The 21,554-nt window shown below is 37.6% G+C and overlaps 1 protein-coding gene across 1 annotated transcript in view; it reads left to right on the plus strand.

Annotated features, from left to right (window-relative positions):
- Positions 1-21,554, plus strand: part of CUBN (cubilin) — a 256,171-nt gene that overhangs the window by 190,190 nt on the left and 44,427 nt on the right. The window contains exons 53-57 of the mRNA XM_044762035.2: positions 174-399; positions 1,855-2,042; positions 7,370-7,526; positions 8,885-9,034; positions 18,905-19,105. Coding sequence (XP_044617970.2) covers positions 174-399; positions 1,855-2,042; positions 7,370-7,526; positions 8,885-9,034; positions 18,905-19,105 — 922 coding nt within the window. The remainder of the gene's footprint in view (positions 1-173; positions 400-1,854; positions 2,043-7,369; positions 7,527-8,884; positions 9,035-18,904; positions 19,106-21,554) is intronic.

Below are 21,554 nucleotides of genomic sequence, written 5' to 3' on the forward strand. Positions count from 1 at the left end.
AATTTCAATAAGGAAAAAGAGAGGAGGACAGGGGAGAATTAAATAAGAGACCTAAATACAAAATTATATAAATTAAAACCAAATCAAAGGATTTGTGAGGATCTTATCTAACTCTGGGTAGGTAAGTTCACTTATAACTCGGAGTGCCTCATTATTTCTTTTTTCTCCTGCAGCTTACATTTACTGACTTTGATATTGAAGCCCATTCAACCTGTGCTTGGGACTCTGTGACTGTCAGGAATGGTGGCTCTCCTGGATCGCCCATAATAGGACAATACTGCGGAAGTTCAAATCCCAGGACGATCCAGTCTGGTTCCAACCAGCTGGTGGTGATTTTTAACTCGGACCACTCGGTGCAAAATGGTGGATTTTATGCTACGTGGAGCGCACAAACCTTAGGTAAAAGAAACATCCTCTGCACTCATTGTCTTTTTTCATTGAGGTATTTTTAAAATTTAATTAACTTATTCAACAAGTATACATTTGGACCCACTCTCTGTCAGACCCAGTTCTACAGGTGTCATCTCATGTAGCAACCCTGTAAGGAAGACACAACATTGACTCATATGTTCTTCATTTTGCGTGGGTAGAAACTCAGAATAAATGGCTTGATAATTTGCCCAGGTCATGTAGCCTATAATTGGTAGAGTCAGGATTTGAATAAAGACAATGGAGCCTGGAAACTTTGATCTTAACACTTCACCATGCTGCCTCCATAGGCAAAAGGGCATGGCACACCCAGGGAATGACAAGTAATAGAAAAGATGTGCTGGAATCACAAGTAATTTCACATATTGGGAGCTTGGAGGCAGAATGCTGAGTGGTGAGCTGAGGGCAGGAAGATGAGTAGTCCACATCAAGAAGAGCTTTGGCTTCCATATTATCTCTTAAGCAATGGGGTTTAGAGCAGCAAAGTGATGAAATAAGGTTTGTGATTTAGAATGAAGGCTCTGTCTGTAGTATGTGGCAAAATATCATAGATTTGATTTCAAAAGAGTAGATTTTGTGCATATAAAGTATGAACTTCATGGAAATTTCCAGAAAATACAAGAATTTGCATCAGCTACTTTAGTCAAGATTTCTTTAAAGTCTTGCAATATCACACACACACAGGGCAGTTCTTTCTAGGAGAGTCAGAGTTATTATGAAGATCTTAATGGAATAAGTCGAACTTTCTTTCATTAAACCACTGCTTTTCCAAGGGTTTAAAAGCAAAAGATACAGGGAATACTCTTTAATTGAACTTAATTTTGAGTTTGTACTTTTTTTCTTTTGTCATGTCTGACGTACATATTTGAATAGGGTAAAATAATTCAGATTTCTCTTTCTGTCAATCCATGTAATTTATTTTCATCCATGAATGTTTCAATATGAATGAACCAAGTGGCTTGATGGGAGAATTTTTCCCTCCTCAAAATCATGTTCTCTAGTCTTGTATGTTAGGGTAAAATTACCAATGAGTTTAGAGTTGTATTCTCATGAGTTGGTGGTAATAAAATACAGAACTTGGGATTTCTGGGCTACAAATAATATGGAGCCTCAAAGGGAATAAAAACTCCTGCTATTCTTTGAAGACAGGATAGAAGTCTATCCTCTTTATGACAAGGATTAGTGTTCTCAATTGAGTTCATATAAGTGTAACAAAACGGTAACAGCTGAAGCTTCGTGTGGATTCAATGCACCTTACATTTGTTGAGAGTTCTTGTTGCATATCTGCCTCGAAGGCCAGTCACCCACATGTAAGGAAAGATGACCCGAAATCTCACATCTAAAAATGTGTCTTCTCCAAAAGTCTTGGGTTACCAAAATTATTTGCCTCACAAATTAATGACTTTTTCCATGACCATTTTTAAGGTTGTGGTGGAATATTTCATTCAGATAATGGTACAATCAAATCCCCCCACTGGCCTCAGAATTTTCCCGAAAACAGCAGATGTTCCTGGACGGTCATTACTCACGAAAGTAAACACTTGGAGATCAGCTTTGACAGCAACTTCCTAATCCCCAGTGGTGATGGACAGTGTCAGAACAGCTTTGTGAAGGTTAGTGCGCTTGTTTATTGAATTGGAGCCGATCTGGTTTTGTGAACATATAAACGTTTACACTAGAAATGGCTCGTTGCCTCTCAAAGTAAGAAAAGGACAATTTTGCTGCTGCTTGGATTTCTTGAATGAAAACATGAGAAACCTCAGCTCTTAGGGGTTAACATTTCAGCCACAATAGACATATTGCCCTGTGACTTTTCACTTGCTAATACATAGGAAAAATAATTAAGGAGATTGTTTTCTGGCCTTATTAAATTCTCATGAGCATTTATGGTTCTTCCTTTCTGTAGAAGCGAAAGAGAGAAGGGAAAATCTTTTTTCTTTTTTTCTGTTTTCTCTCTTTGTTTTTCTCTAATAGATCCTCAGGGACAAAACAAATATAAGACATATTATGGGCAACATTTAAAGTATGCTATAAAAATTACAGAAGGCTAGAGATGTCAATACTGCCAGCCTTCACCTTGGCCTTAAGAGCCACAAGCTGAAAAGACCATGAGAGACCCATGTGAAATGATGGCAGTGGGGTCATCTGTAAGGCGCTCTCTCTCAAAAGTTGCCAATACTGCTCACATGGCAGTGACTTTGCTTTTCATTGATTTACGACTATGATGACTGCGTTATAAATTCATTCCATCTGTGCTATTTTACGTCTTCTATGTTCTGTCTCTAAGAGGCTGCACCTTTTAGTGGAAAGAACATCAGCCTTGAGTTCACATAGCCTCTTGTATTTACCACCTGAATGTTCCTCTATGAGCTAAGCATTTGGACTTTAAATTACTCAACCATAAAATGAAGAGAACAATTTCTACTTTAGCAGGACTGCTTAAAGCCTTAGAGGTAATATGATATAATACAAATTGTGCTCACTATTTGGTATATAAAACCTACTAATGAATAGAAGTGGCTTTTATTGTTGATGTTATTTATTATTTTACACCATCTCTCAAATTATGTTTTATATCTGATAGATTCATGCTTACTGTTTAAATAAAAATCCCATATGTATATAAAATATGTGTATAATAAAGCATATTTAATATACTCTTTTTCTAATTGCTATTTTCATGGAACGAATGAACTCTCTCTCTCGTGGACTGAGTCAACATTAAGTGTGTAGATGTTAGTAAAGTCTTGCAAGTTCTTCAAATGGCATTGAAAAATGACTTAGGCCCATTTCTCCTCTGGGTTGAATGGGAGTCCCTCTGCCATCAGACAAAGCCAACACCACTAACACGTGAGGTCAGTTTGGAGCCCTATAAAAACTAAGTAACCTGGGGAAGCGTTCTTTTCCCTGCTGGGCCCGAGACTCCTGTTTCTGCCAGGAGATCCTGAAGTTGTGGGCAGAACCAGCAAGAGGGACCCAGCTACAGTGAGCAATGTCAAACCTCACACCCTACACAAAAAGTAACTCAAAATAGATCCTAAACCAAAATGTAAAATATACAGCTATAAACTTCTAAGGGAAAAAATAGCAGAAGACCTTTGGGACCTAGAGATAGGTGAAAAGTTCTTAGACTAAACAGCAAAAGAACGATCCATCCACAGGAAAATTAATAAATTTCTTCTCATCAGAATTAAAAACCTTTTGTTCCGTGAAAGCCTCTGTGAAGAGGATGAAAAGACAAGCTACAGACGGAGAGAAAAGGTTTACAAACTACGTCTCTAACGACAGACTGCTATCTAGAGCATATGCAGAACTCTCAAACCCAGCAATACAAATACAAAGGATCCAGTTAGAATCTGGGCAAAGGATATGAACAGGTATTTCACCAAAGAGGATACACAGATGGTAAATAAACATATGAAAAGATGTTTGACAATACTAGCCATTGGGGGAAGTGTGAATTTAAAAAACCACAATCAGATATTGCTACAAACTTATCAGAATGTCTAACATTAAAAAGAGCTGGCAATACCAAATTTTGGCAAGAATGCAGAAAGCTGTATTGCTTATCCATTGCTAGTGGGACTGTTAAATGGTACAGCCACTGTGAAAAATAGTTTGGCAGTTTCTTATCAAACTAAACATGCACTGACCATAAGATCCAGCAATTGCGCTCCTGGGCATTTTTCCCAGGGTAATGCAAACTACGTCTACACCGAAACCTATACAGATGTTTATAGCAGCTTTATTTGTAATAGCCGGAAACGGAGTCAGTGCAAATGTCCTTCCACAGATAAATCATTAGACAAACTCTGGTACATACATACCATGGAATAGAACTCCTCAATATTGACAGACTAACAATTTGGACAAATCACCAGGGAGTTTTGCCAACTGAAAAAAGCCAATTCCAAAAGGTTACATACTATATTCTTTCATTTATGTAATGTTTTTGAAATGACAATATTTTAGAAATGGAGGACAGACAGCTGGGTTAGAGAGACAGGGGTATGGAAGTCAATTGCATGTGGCTGTAAAAGGGCAACTCTAGGGATCCTTGTGGTGCTGGAACTGTCCAGAACCTTCAGTGTGATAGTATTTAACTTGTATATAACTGAAGACACACATGTGCAAGTACAAGTAAAACTGGGAAACTGAGTAAGATTGGTGGACTGTATCAACGTCAATATCCTAGTTACAATATATACTATAGTTTTGCAAGATATCAATGTTGGGGAAACTGGAAATGTGCATAAGGTATTTCTATTATAACTTACAATTGCATGTGAATCTGCAGTTATCTCAGTAAATATTTATTTTTTGCAAAAACTGCTCAAGCGGCTGGCCTGGTGGCATAGTGGTTAAGTTCATGCACTTTGCTTCGGCTGCTCAGCGGTTCACGTGTTCAGATCCTGGATGTAGACCTACAACACCACTCATTAAGCCACGTTGTGGTGGCATCCCACATACAAAATAGAGGAAGACGTTAGCTCAGCAACAATCTCTTCCCCAAGCAAAAAGGGGAAGATTGGCACAGATGTTAGCTCAGGGCCAATCTTTCTTACCAAAAAAAAAAAATTACTCAAATGATAAAATATCACATGCAGCCAGGCAGAATTGTACAAAATCATAAGAAAAGTTAGAAAATTTTTGACCTGATGACAATTTCGTGGCATTTTGTAGATCCAATACAGTTTCAATGAGTCCTGGGTCATATAGCCAATGAAATGAGTTCTTGACTGACAAGGCAGCAATGGATATTTAATAACTCTTTGCCATTATTGTCATTACTACCCTTATGTTCTTGGGCCAGAAGATAGAGGTGTCAGGTCCCTAATTAATGACTTCAGAAAAGTACAAGCATTTGAGCATTCTTGGAGTTCTTTATTAAAGATCTTGAGATTCTTTATTCAAAGTCCTACCTCTTATCACTTGACCTTTTTAGTAATATTTGCAAAAATAGTCTATGCAGTTATCTATCTCTCAGTAAGTCATGTTTATAATTTTACTAAATGTGGATAGAAAACTTCTGTACACTGTTTCCCTGGATAGTTAACGGGGTAAAAATTCTCAAAGGGGATATTAGGGAAAATTGGGAGGGTGCATTTCTTTCCCAAGACTTTTTTGATCTTAGATATTTGGTAGGATATCTGTGCTTTTCTTCTCATATCTCCAGGCCAGGCACCTCCCATATCTAATAAATGGCAAATATAATTTGACTTCAGTAAGATGACTAACAGCTGGATACCCAGTGTTTGAAAATCACTTGAAACGAAATGGCTTTAAAGAACTGAGAAATAATGAGTCAGTGCTATTTCACACCTCCTGCTATGGACTGATTTGCCAGTAGAAGTGTTTTTAGTGGCTTGATGTTTTATTGCTTTGTTTGAGTAATCTTCCTGAAAGTGATATGTTCAAATGAGTAATTTTATATAATTTGATGTGAAGAAAATGTTGAATAGTCACATAAGACTAATCCAAACCCAATTACCTTCTTGTCTTCTTGGATAGATAATTCTTAACTGGGAGGTGGGGGGTGGTCCTGTGCATTTTAGGATGTTTAGCAGCATGCCTGGCCTCTACTCATTACATGCCACTGCCCACACCAAACGTGACAATCAAAAATGCCGCCAGACATTGCCAAATGTCCCCTGTGGAGGGCAACATTGCTCCCCGTTGAGACTCACTCAACTTGGGGGATCTTCTCTGGTTAAACATGTTCAATGTGTTTTCATTACCTAACATCAATATTTTCCTTGAGTGACTCAACATTTTAGACACCATGATCTCTTGCCTGAACTACTGCAAAACCCTCTTGGCTGATCTCCCAGCGTCTTCTTTTTCCCTCCTAGTCTCCATATTGTAGTGTTTTCCAAAAACCAAGCATCATTGAGCCTTAAGCTTTCCAGTGGCTGTGTGCCGTTTTCAGGACAGTGGCCTGGATCTCTAACATGCCGCAGGGCCTGCGTGGACTCCGCAGCCTCATCTCACACCTGACTCAGTTTTCTCTCTCTTCTTTGAAGTAGCCACGCCTCTTCCATACCATCAGGGCTTCTTCCGGCAGCCTCACCACTTCCCAGATAGGTCAAGCAACTCATCATACCCTCTCAACAGCTGCATTACAGCTCCTTTCAGAGTTGAAATTTTGCAATTAAATTTGTGATTCCATGATTAATGTCCTCCCCCCAGGTTAGGATTAGCTTGCTTTGGAATTTTGAGGCTCACGATTTATTCCTCAGCAACTGTTTTTCAAATGAGTCTATCAATTACTTCTTTTAAAGTGGCCAAACTAATTAAGTAACAGCCCAGTCTACTTGGGAGTTGCCAACCCAGTCTTTAGTGCATAATAGCACATAATGACTGAATTGCATCCTTTCCTCAAAATGAACCTTAAAATTTAACACTGCCAGGAAGTCTCCTATGATTTGTTTCAATTCATGCTAATTACTTGTATACAGTGTTTGGAATTCATGTCCGCTTTCTTCATGCTCCACAAACATATTAATTTCCATGGGCTTCTTGCTTGGTAAATGTTCTCTACCTGCAACCCCCAATTTGCCATCCCCGGAGGGAGAAATGGTAAGCACCACAGTAGCACACATTGCTGTCTGTCTCCCTTGTCACCTAGCAAGCCAGATCAGGTGAAGGTGAGAGGAGAAGGTAAGCAGAAACTGCATACTGATCAATTTTCTAGAAAAATCACTGCCTAGCTACACAAAATCCTGAACACAATCTCCTTGGAAGAGTCAAGAATGGGATATGCTATAAAAAAGCAGCTTAAAAAAATATTCTCCGAAGAAAATATTGCAGACTTGCATGTGTTTTATTTACTATGATGTTTAGGCCTCTATTCACCTGAGTAGCATTCATTTCCAGCCTAAGCACATTAAAACATGGACGGGGAAAACCGCTAGCATTGTCTCGTTTGTGGCTTTGCTAGGTGTGGGCAGGAACGGAGGAGGTCGACAAAGCCCTGTTAGCCACAGGCTGTGGGAACGTGGCTCCCGGGTCCATCATCACACCACGAAACGCATTCACTGCCGTGTTCCAGTCTCAGGAGGCTCCAGCTCAGGGCTTCTCTGCATCCTTTGTAAGCCGTAAGTAGCCCTAAAGCCCAACGGAGAGGTCCTCGATGGGGTATGGCTGCCGCGGGCAAGCTTGGGGAAGAGTGGGGGCTGTACCAGGGTTGGCTGGAACTGGGGTCCAAGGGGAAGAGCGTGGCTGGGCACCTTATCCTGAGAGTACAACTTTCCTGCAAAATCACTGAGAATGGAACTGAATTCAATGGTCGGTCAATTGAGAAATGATGTGAAAGGCCTGTGTGCCACTAGCCCACATCAGCCTGTGTGGCTGGCATGCAGCGCGTTGACTGCCTGCACCGAAATCCCTTGAGGCTTTAACAACACCCTGATTCCAGGGGCCTCACCCCAGACCTCTCGGAATTCAGCATTTCCATGTGGGACCTTCCCAAGTTTTAGCTCTCACCCAGGTGACTCTCATGCTCAGTCACCCTGGGGAGCCACTTTCCTCAGGGCTTTCTCTTCCTTCTCTGACCACCATTCACAAATTACATCTGTGGGAAATGTAGCGTTTTCAAGCCTGAGAAGCAATGGTGTGAACCTGTTGGCTGAATTAACTCAAGTAGCCACTAATTTCAAACCGCTGTTTAAGAAAAGGCTTCATGAAAGGAATTAGAGGAAGTAACACGGAGAAGGGGTCTTGCAGACATGAATGAGCGAAGGAGTGCGGTGTAAAGGAGGCGACCCCAGACCCATCTTGGGTTTCACTTGTTTGTTGTGTGTGTAGTGCTGTGTGTTTTAACATCAGTTTAGAAGGATACTGATACTTCATATGTGATAGAGAGTGATGTGAATTAATTAGTGCTTCTATGAAAACATATGTCATTTTAGTGGTAAAAAGATAGTTTTCTCTATTTCTGACACAAGGGGTTTATGTGAGAATTTGATAAGAGTTGGGATTAGTAAATTCACCCATTTTTTTTAAAACAGGTGTTGTTATTATGACAATGGTAATGAAAATAGCATGGTTTTCTAATAATATAATGAGATATTTTTAAACCATTAGGTGTACTGATCAGATCCAAATCACTTTTCATCACTTTTATTTCTCCATCTACATGAATCATATTAAATCTTTGCTAAGTTATCCTTTCTTTCAATACCTTAACGTTGAGTGATTTGCACAGGATTTGTGGTAAAATTTCTACTACTAGCCCAAAACTCTGCATCATTTTCTAAAAAATGTATGATGTTATTTTTCGTGTATATTTATTTTTAAATCAGAGCTCCGCTCTCTTAGATATTGCTTCTTCCATCGAGTATCTCAGGGAATACGTCTCTAGAGAATTTAGGAAATGTGAGTCTTTCTCTCACTGATAAAAAGATACCAAATGTGAGAACCAATGTTCTGATAATGCCTTTTTCTTCCCCCATAGGATGTGGGCGTAATTTTACTAATCCTTCAGGTTACGTCGTTTCTCCGAATTACCCAAAGCAATATGACAACAACATGAATTGCACCTACCTCATAGAGGCTGATCCTCTGTCTGTGGTCCTTTTGACTTTTGTGTCTTTCCATTTGGAAGGTAAGTTTATTCTTATGTAAATTACAGTTGATTCTTAATAAATGAATGAATGATGAGTAGAGGCAGAGAGAGTTTGAAATCACCATTTGAAGAAAGTATTAAAAATGCTGCATGGTATATATGATGTAAACTTGATTCAAATTCCACCCAATATTTTAAGAACACATGTACCATTCCATATATTCCATCCAGAAGTGAAAAAATAACACAAGCTTTAACAACACAAACATCACAAATTGCTTAAAGAGAATAAGTCTGAAATGTATTACATGTTAATAATAGTCTTTAATTTATTCATTTGCATTTATTCTACACACATACGTGTGCAGGTGTGCGCCCACATGCACACACACACTATAACTAGCAAGAGAAACTGTGTGCTCAGTCAAAGCAGGTGCTCAATAAATGTGGAATGAGTGAATGAATTAATAAAATTAATAAATATCTGTGCTGTACTTCTTAAAAATATTACCATGGGACACTCTTTCATCTCTTTTTTCTTTTTCATCTGTATCAATCCCATAGGGATAAATCCCTAACCACAGGTGCCCCTTTGGGGTCATTCCCTGGCTCTAGGAAATAGATTTTAGCAAAAGGAACGTGGAGCTGCTGGTCTGGGCTGGGCTGTGACCTCTTTAGACACTACTCGGTTATCTAAAGGATGCTATGACGCCACAGAAAAAGATCCCTTCAAGTAAAGGGGTATTTTCAACCACTCAGTCATACTCATATTTTTGACAAAGTAACTTTCCATTTCCACATTGCAATTAATGTGTAAATTTATCAAGCTACCGCAGCATAATCAGAATTTCCCTCTGGTTGCGTTAGTCTCCATGGCAGTGAAAAATTACACTTAGCAAAAAGTTCTGCGGTATCCAGCATCTGGGAAATTTATGCTTCATAAAAATTAAAATGACATGTCGGTATTGATACATGGATAAATTGTACAAAGCCTTTCTCACTTTATCCTTTTTCTATGAACTCTTTTTCCTACATCTCTACAAGTTATAGTTTTTGGCACATGTGTTTGCTAGAAAATGCCTAGTGTAAATTGATGTTTTTCGCTGTAAAAATGGAATATGAAGTCAAACGTAATCTTTTCTGCGTTTGCTAACACAAAATCCCAGTGATATAAAAAGATGTTCATGATATATACAGTATTAGGGGAGGGTGACAGTTTATATAAGATGATCTAATTTTCTATTTAAAATAACATATTTAGGGGTGTGAATAAAATCCGTAAGGCTATTAAGCAGAACTTTAAGAATTGTTACTGCTGTGCTATAGATTTATAGATGATATTTATTTTCTTCCTTATACTTTTTCTATAATTTTATAATCAGGGGAACGTTGTTTTAACAACAGGGCTCGGATTCTGCATTTTTATGTGCATTTGTTCTCATTAAATTTCATAAACAGAAGAATGTCAAATGCCAATATCATTTAGACTAAAAAAGGAGATGCTGGTAAATATGCTATTTAGGATAGCCATAAAAAGCCCTGCCAAACCTGATGGTATATGGGTTATTACAAGGGAACCTACACTGGCCCCAAACAGTGACTTCCTGAGTTTAGCTGACAAGGTGGGATAAAGGGTAGTGTCCTGTGGATGCCTAATGGGGGGATGTTGGGGAAAGCACAGTATTTTAAGATGGGTCGCAATGCCAGGTTGGCCAATTACCAGTCACACGACAGTGCAAATTAGATATCCTTTCTTTCTGATAATCACTTTAGTATTTTAAAAATATAAAATAGTAGTTACGAAAATCAGATAATGCCTGTAGAAACATATTTTGTGAACTATAATTCATCAGAATGACCATTATTTTATTGTTTTTGCTGCCACCAGTCAGGATCTCTAGACACGCCCTCACACAAGTGAGATATTTGGTTTTGCCAGATTAAATTTCTGCTTCTACTAATGAATTTGCTAATCCTCAGCCAGTTGAAGAGGCTAATTTTTTTTATGAAATTATCTCCTTATGATAATGTCTTGTGCGTTTCCAGTGTTAAAAGTACTCAGCATTTTCAAACTGCTAAGTGAGAGATGTCAGGCTATGGATTAATTGGACTATGATGATTCCCAACATTAATCAAATTTACTTTAAAATTAGATGCTTATTACTAATCATATGAGTGCTGATGTTGATTGAATACCATCAACAAGCTAGAGGTTCATTAGCTCCAGTAAAAATAGCCATCTCCCCCTTCTAAAGTGAGCCTGAGGAATTCACGTGCAGTATATTGTGATAAAATTGACACTTGCTCTAAAAAAAAAACACAGATTTTTTGCAGGAGCCTTGGCCTTTCTAGCTGCTATAAGCAATAGGAACTATTTCTGAGAGACTCTGTCCAAATGACTAAGCATTTCTGAGCCCAACATGCCAGCAGAGCCAGCTTTGGCCTAGCAAGAGATGAGGGGTCCAGATCCGCTCTTTTGGTGGGCCATTAGCAAAAAAGGTAGATTTGGCAAGAAAAAAATGGGCTATCCCAAGCTATAAAATACTCTGGGGAAACACACTGGTCCATACCTTGTATCTACTAAACACCGACAACTGGTTACGAAAGGTTTTACTATCCAGGCCTGCATACTGACCATTCAGCTACACACGGGTACTTTCCACACGGGGAGGGTACGAAGGTCCAGTGACCTACTTTCCCCTAAAGCAAGCTGCTCTAAAAGTATGTTATAATATTTTATGTTGGCCTAAGTTTCTCTGAACTTTCTCATTATTATTACATCTCTAATACTAGTCATTCTCCGAACGGCAGACTGCTCATATTTTCTATGTAATCACTACTGAAGCATAAAACTTCCAGCGAAATCAATTAGAAGAGATGGAAGAAATTTCCATTTCAGAATTTACAACTGTTTTTTTCTTTCTGAATGTAATCTCAAGGCTAAAATAGCTCTCGGTATTCTTAACAGCGTCTTCAGAAGTTTGTAAAATAAAATAGAGAACTGACAAATTCAAAATGTTTCTTCTGGTTAAAAATGAAACACCAGAAACAGACAATAGCTAACAACAAAGCCTGAGAGAGAAAATACTGACGTTCATACTTATTTTGGAATCAGATGTTATTAAATAAATACTGATTTTATTTTCCCCAATGTTGAGCAGTCTAAAAGTATACTTTTGTGTTTTCATTATTTATGTGGCCAAGTAGATGCCTCTAAGTTACTGGGAAGATTATAAGCCATTATTATTATTATTGTTATTTTTATTTTTACTTCATAGATAAAGCATTTAACAGATGAGGTAACCTAAGGCAAGTGAATGCCTTCTGTACCTTGATTTTTCTATCATCGAAATTGGATAATATCATTGATTCACTTTGGTGAGAATGAGGGGTGTAGAAATTCTTAACTAAAAAATCTACATCTGGGTAAATTCTAAACTCAGTTTTTCTCAGATCCAGAGTATCTCTTGATAAGAACTGGACAGTAAAATAGCGCCTTAACAGAGGAATTGGAGAGAAACGAAGGGCAAATATTTTGCTCACTGTCCTCCAGGGATGGCCTCAGAAGCCCCAAGAGGAAGAGGGCTAGATTTCCAGAGTAGCCAGATGAGAAATCCTACATCATATCTGCCTGAATTCACTTTTATTAACGTAAAAGTCCTGGTTTACAGGCTACACCTAGTATAGAGCTAAAAAGAACAAGTAAAGAAAGTTTAGTTTTAGATTTTTCCTTTCGCCCGTTCTTCCATCAAGAAGCACAACAATTGAGTTTTGTCAGCTGTTTTAGTTCACATCTCCCCCCACCATTTAATCTAAGTTAAAAAAAATAAAGTAGCTTTACTCAATTACTTACCATTTCTTCTCTTTGCTTGCTCAATTGTTTTAAAGAAATCAGAATGTTGGCATATTTTGCAATCCGTTATTTTAGAAAGCATTGGGCAATGGTTCTTTTGAAATAGTTCTTACTGATATTTTGTTCAAATTGGCACGCGGTAGAGGAGATGGTTTAGTTACGTGAGAGTCCTTGCTTATCTTGTCTGTGTTATAAGACTTGGGCCTTCGTGCTCTGTGGAGCTGAGTTCCATACTAGCACATTGTATATGGTTGTTTACTAGCACACACTGTGCTTCTCACTCCTGCTGAGTCACCCCTCCACTGACGGGTCCAGTCTCCAAGCTACTCGGAGTGAAGTTAATTAGACAGTGCTGCTCCCTAATTCATGTCTCTCTCCCTAGAACCTCCCCTACTTTATCGTAAAGACTTTATTTTATCTACCGTATTAAAATATTCCAACCAAAAGGACTTCCCCCATCTCTGGTCCTCTTTGGTGTCTCTGTCTCTCTCTATCCATGACTCCAAAGAAAAGTTGCACTCTGAACCGAAATGCCACAAGGTTATGCTATTGGCTGAATTACTCATCCTTGGCTTCCTTTCAGTTCTCTCCAAGTTCTCAGAATCATGATGGAATCCAGAAGTGAACATTGCTCTGTAATAAAGCCCAGAAGAATATGATAAAAATTAGATTTCAATATGTTGGACAAGCCTTACCCATTTCAAACAATAAACATGTTTAAAGTTTTTCAGGAAGATGGAAAAGAGTCATAAAATAAATCATGAAGGATCGTTTTAAATCTCAGAGATTTCAGTAGAAAATGTACATCAAAACATTTGCTGAAGATAAAATTAAGAATAATTATAGCTCCTTGTCCCATGACATGGGCTCTAGTCCAAGGAGAAGGTGTCATTCAGTTTCAGGGTACTTCTCTTCCTGACAATTCCCACATGTTTGATTGAATGCTACCTCTTGGCCATAAACTTAGCTTTGATATCTATCTTACTCCTTGAAGAACTTTTTGCAAACTTTGACTATATTCCTTTCTCTTCCTGGAAGACAGTCATCCAAGTTGAATTTAATTATATTCTACTTGAGAGTTTTGTGTATATTTTGGTTATGTAATCAATTGGTTCCCCCTATGATTATGGAAAAGTGTTTAATATCATTATTTTATGATGCCTGTGGTCTTTGTCACCAAGTGTCTTCTCATTGAAGAATCAGGCTGATATCATTGATCTAGAGCAGTGATGTGACATGGAGAGCTTGAGAAAAAGATAAATGTATTGTGAATTACTTGATGCCTACTGATATCTTAATATCTAATTTTCTTGTATATTACCTTGTTTATGCTAATCCTCGATATGTTCTTAGACTTTAGGTAACTTTACAAATTCTGATATTATGTAATGTTCTATTTCTTATGGATAAAATTTGGAAGGACATCCTACCTTAAAGAAATGACTGCTGGAAAGGATACAAAAATGTTTTAATCCATCAAGCAACTTACTAAATATAATTACTTCATAATTTATTGAGTCAGTCTTTGAGAATGAGCAGATTGTCTTGAATGATTTGTTTAGTTATTTGATATTCTATTGCCATCCACAAAAAAATTAAAATCTCCTCTCAACTTCCTCTGCCTTTCCCCTGCCCAACTTCATCATTGTTGAATACAGGCCTTTTATAAAGATTTAGTGAGTTTTAGTTATGTCTCAATATGGATATACCATTGCTATTTCATGAGTGAACTTTCCATAATTTAACTAGTTCCTTTAATTATTTTTTGGAAACATAATCAACCTAATGACACACTTTACCTTATGTTTCACAGCCTTTCCATAATTTTCTAAGATATCCACCACTGTGATAGTCTACATCATTAGGCCAACAACTCAAAAACTAACTCTTTAATGCTTAAGGGGTATCTGCATGGCAGCCATCTGACCAATGTGATGCTGAGATTTTAATCCAGCATCAGCAATATTTCCTTTCATTCTGTGATTTTGCTTTTACGACTTTATATATTGTTGCTGGCTAGAGATATTTTTATAGCTAATGCCTTGTGTTTTTTGATTCTCAAACTAACCTACTCTGAATTTTTAAAATTCCAATGGAGCTTTTGGTGTCTGGAAGACAAATTCTGAGGTTATAGTTAAGGTACATAATTTGGCAGTATTCAAACCATAAATCTAAGTTTAGTGTATCTCTTTTTAGTCATATTTTTCCAAGATCATATTGCTTCTAATTGCATGGTAAGGTCATTGAAGTTTAGTCTTTCACATTTTTAACTTGTAGATTTATGCCCAATTAGAAGCATTTCTATTCTAGGATTTTCATAATGAAGAAATTCTTTAGAGTTAATTTAATAAATATGTCTTGAATTGATACTTCAAGATTTCTTCAAGTTGAATAGAAACCTAGCTAAGTAGCCAAATGCATTCCTAAAATGACTTAAGATTTAAATCACATAGATGTTTTCTGATAAAAATATCAATTTTCTCCAAGATAATCTTCTATCCAAAAAGGGGAAGGGAGTTTTTAATGTACATATATGTAAAAAAATGCATTCATCAAGATTCTTCCTGTTAAAAATGGTAGATTATCTTCAAGTTAACTTAGATATAAAGTAGAGTGTATAAGAAGGACACTGGGTTATCTCATTAAAGGAAGGTTTAAAAATAAGAAGGGGAGTCGTGGGTTTCCAGAATAAGTAAAAGCAGTAAGAAGAATCCTTCAGAATGCTCTCTCTTTTCCTCCTTCTTTTTGCTGCTTTCTGCATGACAACTTCATTTTCCCTTACCATATATAGCCTGGCTTCCTTCACGTGTCAGGAGCCGGCTGCTGCTGTTTTCCAAGTTGAACATCATTGGTTCCTACTATTGACTCCCTCGCACTCAGTCATACTTTGAACACATCTGATTGGCCTCGATTGGGTCTGACATCCTACGTTGGAGTAATCAATCAATCTATCAACAGTGCTCAGAATGATGGGGTTCTAGAAAAATTAGTAACAACAATGATTATGATTATGATAATACATACTATATCTACTAGGAATTTTTTTGGGAAAACTAACAGGCAAATTAATTCAACCTGGTTTAAACATAAAAGGACATTTGGCGTTTACTTCTTGAAGACCTCAAAGTTGGGTGTGCCTCAAATTTGCTTAATCTAGCATTTTAATTATGTCATCAAATATTCTACTTTTTCTATTCTCACTCTGTGCCACTCCAGTGTGAGCCTCACCTTAAGGGTGGCTCCTCACCTGGCTGTAGGGTCTGTGCTCTCACACGGTGGATTGTGCGCTTCTCATGCACATCCAGGAAGGGAGAGGGTGTCTGTCTAGTGGCATGCTGGAGTTGGCTTGTACCATCTTGCAAGAGACAATCAGGCTCCCCTGTTTCAAATTCTGCATTTAATGACCTCATGTTTGTAGCTCGAAACTGGCTATCATGGGAGTATTTATACCATGGAAATTGGCAGATGCTGCAAATCAAGACTGTTTTCTTTCCCTCGGAGAGTTGGTTATATTTACCAACAGGGAACTGTCTATTTCAGATTCTGAACAATGGTCTTGAAATTTACCCTAATTGAGTTGGCCCAGGTCACATGCCCACCCTTGAACCAAGATCTATGGCCAGGAGACTTGAAATTATAAAATAAATGTATATCATAATTTCATTAATTTATAGGAGTTTTCTAACAACAAACAGTCAGTCTGATTTCAGAGTCCACTGTCTCATAGTATGTGCTCTTATAAAATATTGTAATACAGTTTTGGCCAGTTCCAATGGGGAATTTGAAAGTGGTTAAAGTTTGTGTGTGTGTGTGGAGGAGGATATATGTTGAAATTAGCATCTATATGAAATGAAAGTGTTTTTTGTTGTTTTTGTCAATGAGAACATGAAAAATATTCCACATTATTAGCCATCAGAACAATGTAAATTAAGTGTCACGATAAGGTACCATTTCACACACACCAGAATGACTAAAATTATAAAGACTGACAATACCAAATGTTGACAAGCATGCAGAACAACTAGAAGTTTCATACTACCTGATGAGAATGTATACTGATATAACCACTTGGAAGAATTGATTGGCAGTTTCTTATAGAATTAAATACACACCTAATTTATGACCCAACAATTCCACTCCTATGTATTTACCCCAAATAAATGAAAACTTATGACCATGCTAGTATCCAGAATGTAAAAGAATTCTTACAACTCAAGAATAAAAGACATATAACCTAATTTAAAAATGGCAAAGGAACTGAATAGACATTCCTTCAAAGAATATATACAAATGAGCAATAAACACGTAAGAAGATGCTCAGCACCGTTAGTTATAGGGAAATGCAAATCAAAACCACAGTAAACTACCACTTCATATCCACTAGGGTGGCTAAATAAAAAAGACAGACAATAACAAGTGTTGGTGAGAATGTGGGAAATTAGAACCCTCATGCATTACTGGTGGGATGGTAAAATGGTGCAGCCTGTTAGGTCCTCAAAATGCTAAATATAGAGTTAACCATATGAGTCAGCAATTCCGCTTCTACTTATATATCCAAGAGAATTGAAAACATACATCCACACAAAACCTTGTACATGAATGTTCATAGCAGCATTATTCATGGTAGCCAGAAGGTGGAAACAAACCAAATGCCCATCTGCTGCTGAATGGATAAACAAAGTGTGGTCCATCCATACAATGTAATACCATCCAGCCTTGGAAGGAATGAAGTACTGACACGTGCTACAACATGGATGAACCTCAAAACCATTATGTTAAGTAAAAGCAGCCAGTCGCAAAAGGCTACCTATTATATGATTGTGTTTATGTGAAATGTCCAGAGTAGACAAATCCATTGAGAGTGAAAGTAGTTAGTGGTTGCCTGGGGCTGGGAGAGCAGTAAAGAGAGAGGGGAAAATGGGGAGTGATGGTTAACAGGTATGAGATTTCTCTATGGGAGAATGAAAATGTAGAATCAGGGAAAACATCAGATACCTAAAGTGTTGCGGGACCTTGAACTGGTAACACCTTCCCAAAGGACCATTTGATAATTCTGGAAAAGAATCTTACCTTAGTACCAGTAACTCAACTTCTAAAAATTTATTCTAATGAAATAATGAGAAACTTCTCAAATATTCACGTGCAAGAATGTTTGTTTGAAGTATTTTTAATCACAAAAAAGGTGGAAAAGATAGAATTTTCAAGCAACAGGAGATTAATTGAACATATTATGGCACATCTATATAATTTTATATATTAAATTCAACATTTTAAAAGAATATTTAATCACCTAAAAATGCATGATGTTATTTTATGCTAATAAAAATTAGATTATGAAAGATCATGCTCAGTATGATCTAAATTTTTTGTTTATTCTATTTTGTATTTCTCTTTGGGATGGGTTGGAGTATATACAACACTAAACTCTTAAGCTAATATTATTTGTGTGAACATGTTATGGTTGTCCGATAAACTTTAAGGGATTTCTAATTCTCTTAAAGAGAGTCCCTCACTGTATGTAAGATTCAAGTTACAGTGGGCTTCTCAATAGCACACTGTTGACATTTTGGGCCCGGGAATTTTGTTGTAGTGGGAGGACAGAGGGTGTGGGGCTGCTTTGAGCATTGCAACATGTTTAGCAGCATCCCTGGCCTCTACCCACTCTGTGCCAGTGGTACACCCCACCATGACAGCAAAAAGAAGTCTTCAGGTATTGCCAGATGACCCTGGGGGCAAAATTGTCCCCAGCTTATAATCACTGAGTTAAAGGAGCCATTTTATAAAGGAAGAAAATTCTGGGTTGTTTCAAAATGAGATTTGTCTATTGTGAAGTTCTACCTGTTTTCTCAGACCTGTGCTTGCTGGTTTTGCAACCAGGGTAAACGCCCTTCCATCAGGAAAGCAACTCAGATGGCGACTTAGCAAAACAGCTCTTGATTCTCATTTTAATTTCTATGTAAATTGCATGAATCTTCACATTTTTGTTTGAATGTTTACAGCATTGATTGTTTCTGTTGCATCTGATTATAATGTTGGTTGTTCCCTGCTTCGTACAGCTCGCTCTGCCGTGACGGGAAGCTGTGTCAATGACGGCGTGCACATTATCAGGGGTTACAGCTTAGCTTCCACACCTTTCGCCACTGTGTGTGGCGATGAGAGCCTGTCTCCTGTCTCCATCTCTGGTCCAATGCTGCTTAACTTCTACTCTAACGCACATACCACGGACTTTGGATTCAAGTTTTCCTACAGGATAACCTGTGAGTCACAGTAATGATGTAGTTTGGAATTTTGTTTCTTTTCTTGAGCAATTTCCATAAGAAGTTTTAATTGTGATTCATGCATCACCAACTGGAAGATTCAGAGACTTTATGGGAAAAAATTATCAATTAGGTGCATGGTGCAAAAACACTTCAACATTTTTCTCTTTTGAAAAATGGGGAGGCCCTTTTTCATAAACTTTGGCTGGAACTACTCTTTGAAAATCAAGTGGAGAATTAAGATTTATTTTGATGATTAAAGTTAAAATGAACATTTCTGCTATCTTTAGTGTTTGTACATCGTAAAGGTGGCTTTTGGGCCCAGATTATCCAGATGCCTTTTCATTTCCCCAAGTCGCTTTGCTAATGTGAAAAGCAAAATTTTATAAATTTAGAAAAAATATAAGAGAATGTCTTTATGATCTTCTGGTAGGAAGAGGTTTTTTTTAACAATATGCAAAAAGCGCAAGCCTTAAAGGAAAAGGGAAAGGTTGATGTATTCAACTACGTTATAATTTGCAGCCTCTCCATATCAAGGCAAAGTGACAAGACAAGTCACAGGCTGGGCAAAGACCTTTGTAGCTACCAGAACCTTTTCATTCTTTATAGACAATTTGATCTATTTCACTTGAAAATCATAAGGCCATATTTTCCTATTTTGAGTAGTCTTTTTTCCCCTCCTGCAATGAACTTGGTTGGCCAGTTAGCTGATAGCATTGATCCTACATCATCCATCTCAACTTCAGAGAAATGGGCACACACATCTCGCAGAATCTTTGGTTTGCTTTGTCTTTGCTTGACCAAACCCACTGCTAAAGGTAGAAAGTTAAATTATCTTTCAAGTAAATTGCTATTCCCATCCACAGAGAAGATTGAAAATGTTTGTTTACTCCTGAAAAAGGCCTTCACAATTCATTGGCATTCACAATTCATCCACTGCTACCTGAGTCCTGACCCCCATTTGTGAAGTCTGAGTGTGTGTGGTCTTGTACGTCTGTTGGCACAAACAGAATACAACCGAGCAACCAACATCCCCTCCCTCAATTGTCCTGTTGAATAAAGGGAGGGATTAGTGTGTTTTATTCTTTCGGCACAACTGGTGTTTTGGAGAGTTACATCCCTGCTTGATGTCCTTTTCCTCTTTAATCCTCATTTTCCTAAGACATTGTGTGCAAGTTCACTATGTCTACTAGGAGAGTCTCATTTAAAGAGTATTTTGATGTTAATATTTCAAGTCCTGACAGTGTGCAAATTTGGGAGTTATTTAGGCATTGATAAGCTTTCAGAGACCACTCAGTCGTGTACCAGATGCAATAGAATAAGGCTATGTAAATCTAAAACTGAATTCACTACAGATGAACTCAGGGGTCTGAGCGCGTGAATACTTATGGGCTTATAGAGAATAGCCTTCCCCACAATGTGGGCTCAGTGGAGGCAAAGCTAACAAACAAACTAATAAGTAACCTTAATAATCTTAAGTGGCCACCACAATTTATCATTCCTATGAGATTTAAATGGAATATGTCCATAGATAATATATAAACCATAGAAATATCATCAGAATATACTAACCCCATTATTATTTTAGAATCATAAAATAAAATAAACCTTTCTCACTGCAATGAGAGTAGGGCACTGTCTGTCATTAGATGGCAGAATCTGATCCTCCTTATATGTAAGACCAAGCAAACATAACAATAACTTTATATTTTTTGTAATGGGCTTTATATTTTTAGCGCTCTTGTTTTATTGACTGATGGCAATAACTAAGGGCTCTGGACTGTTGATTGCTAGAGTCAGACAGGGGAGTGGGCCTCTCTCATGCTTGTTGAGGACCAATAATACAGATTTGGGCAAGAAGAGTCCTTAACAGTCTCACAACTAAGTAGAAATACATAGGACCCGAGAGTTATGCATTTGAGTCCACAGAGGGAACTGAACTTGAACATCTCAAAAATGATTTCCAATACTCCACCTTATAACAGTCTCTCTTTGACAGAGGAGACTTGAATCTATATTATTGAGGATTTCTAGATAGGAGTCCTTCCTGGGTTCATATGCCACAGCATCTCTTGGATTCTGCACACCTTTTCTAAACTTCCAGTTATTACTATAATCCTTCTGAATCTGTCTGTTAAAAATAGAGAAAGGACACTTACACCCCAATACATGAAATGTTCATTTTCGTTGCTTTCACTCTGGCCATTCATTTGACTCAGACTTACTCTGTTCCAAGCTGTACCGTAAAACATTCTTCCCTGCTTCTCTTCCCTTCCTGTCTCTTCCCCCCACCTCCGTGGAAACATCAGAATTATTTTTAAATACAATGAAGGGAAGTTTAAGTTTCTTTAAGACAAATAACTATTATCTCTCAGGGAAAAAAGTACAAGAGTAAAGAATATCTTAAAATTATTTTTCCAGTCTATGAGCAATAACTGTTCTCCGCATC

The sequence above is a fragment of the Equus asinus genome, chromosome 29 (genome assembly GCF_041296235.1).
Source record: "Equus asinus isolate D_3611 breed Donkey chromosome 29, EquAss-T2T_v2, whole genome shotgun sequence".
NCBI classification, from domain to species: Eukaryota; Metazoa; Chordata; class Mammalia; order Perissodactyla; family Equidae; genus Equus; species Equus asinus.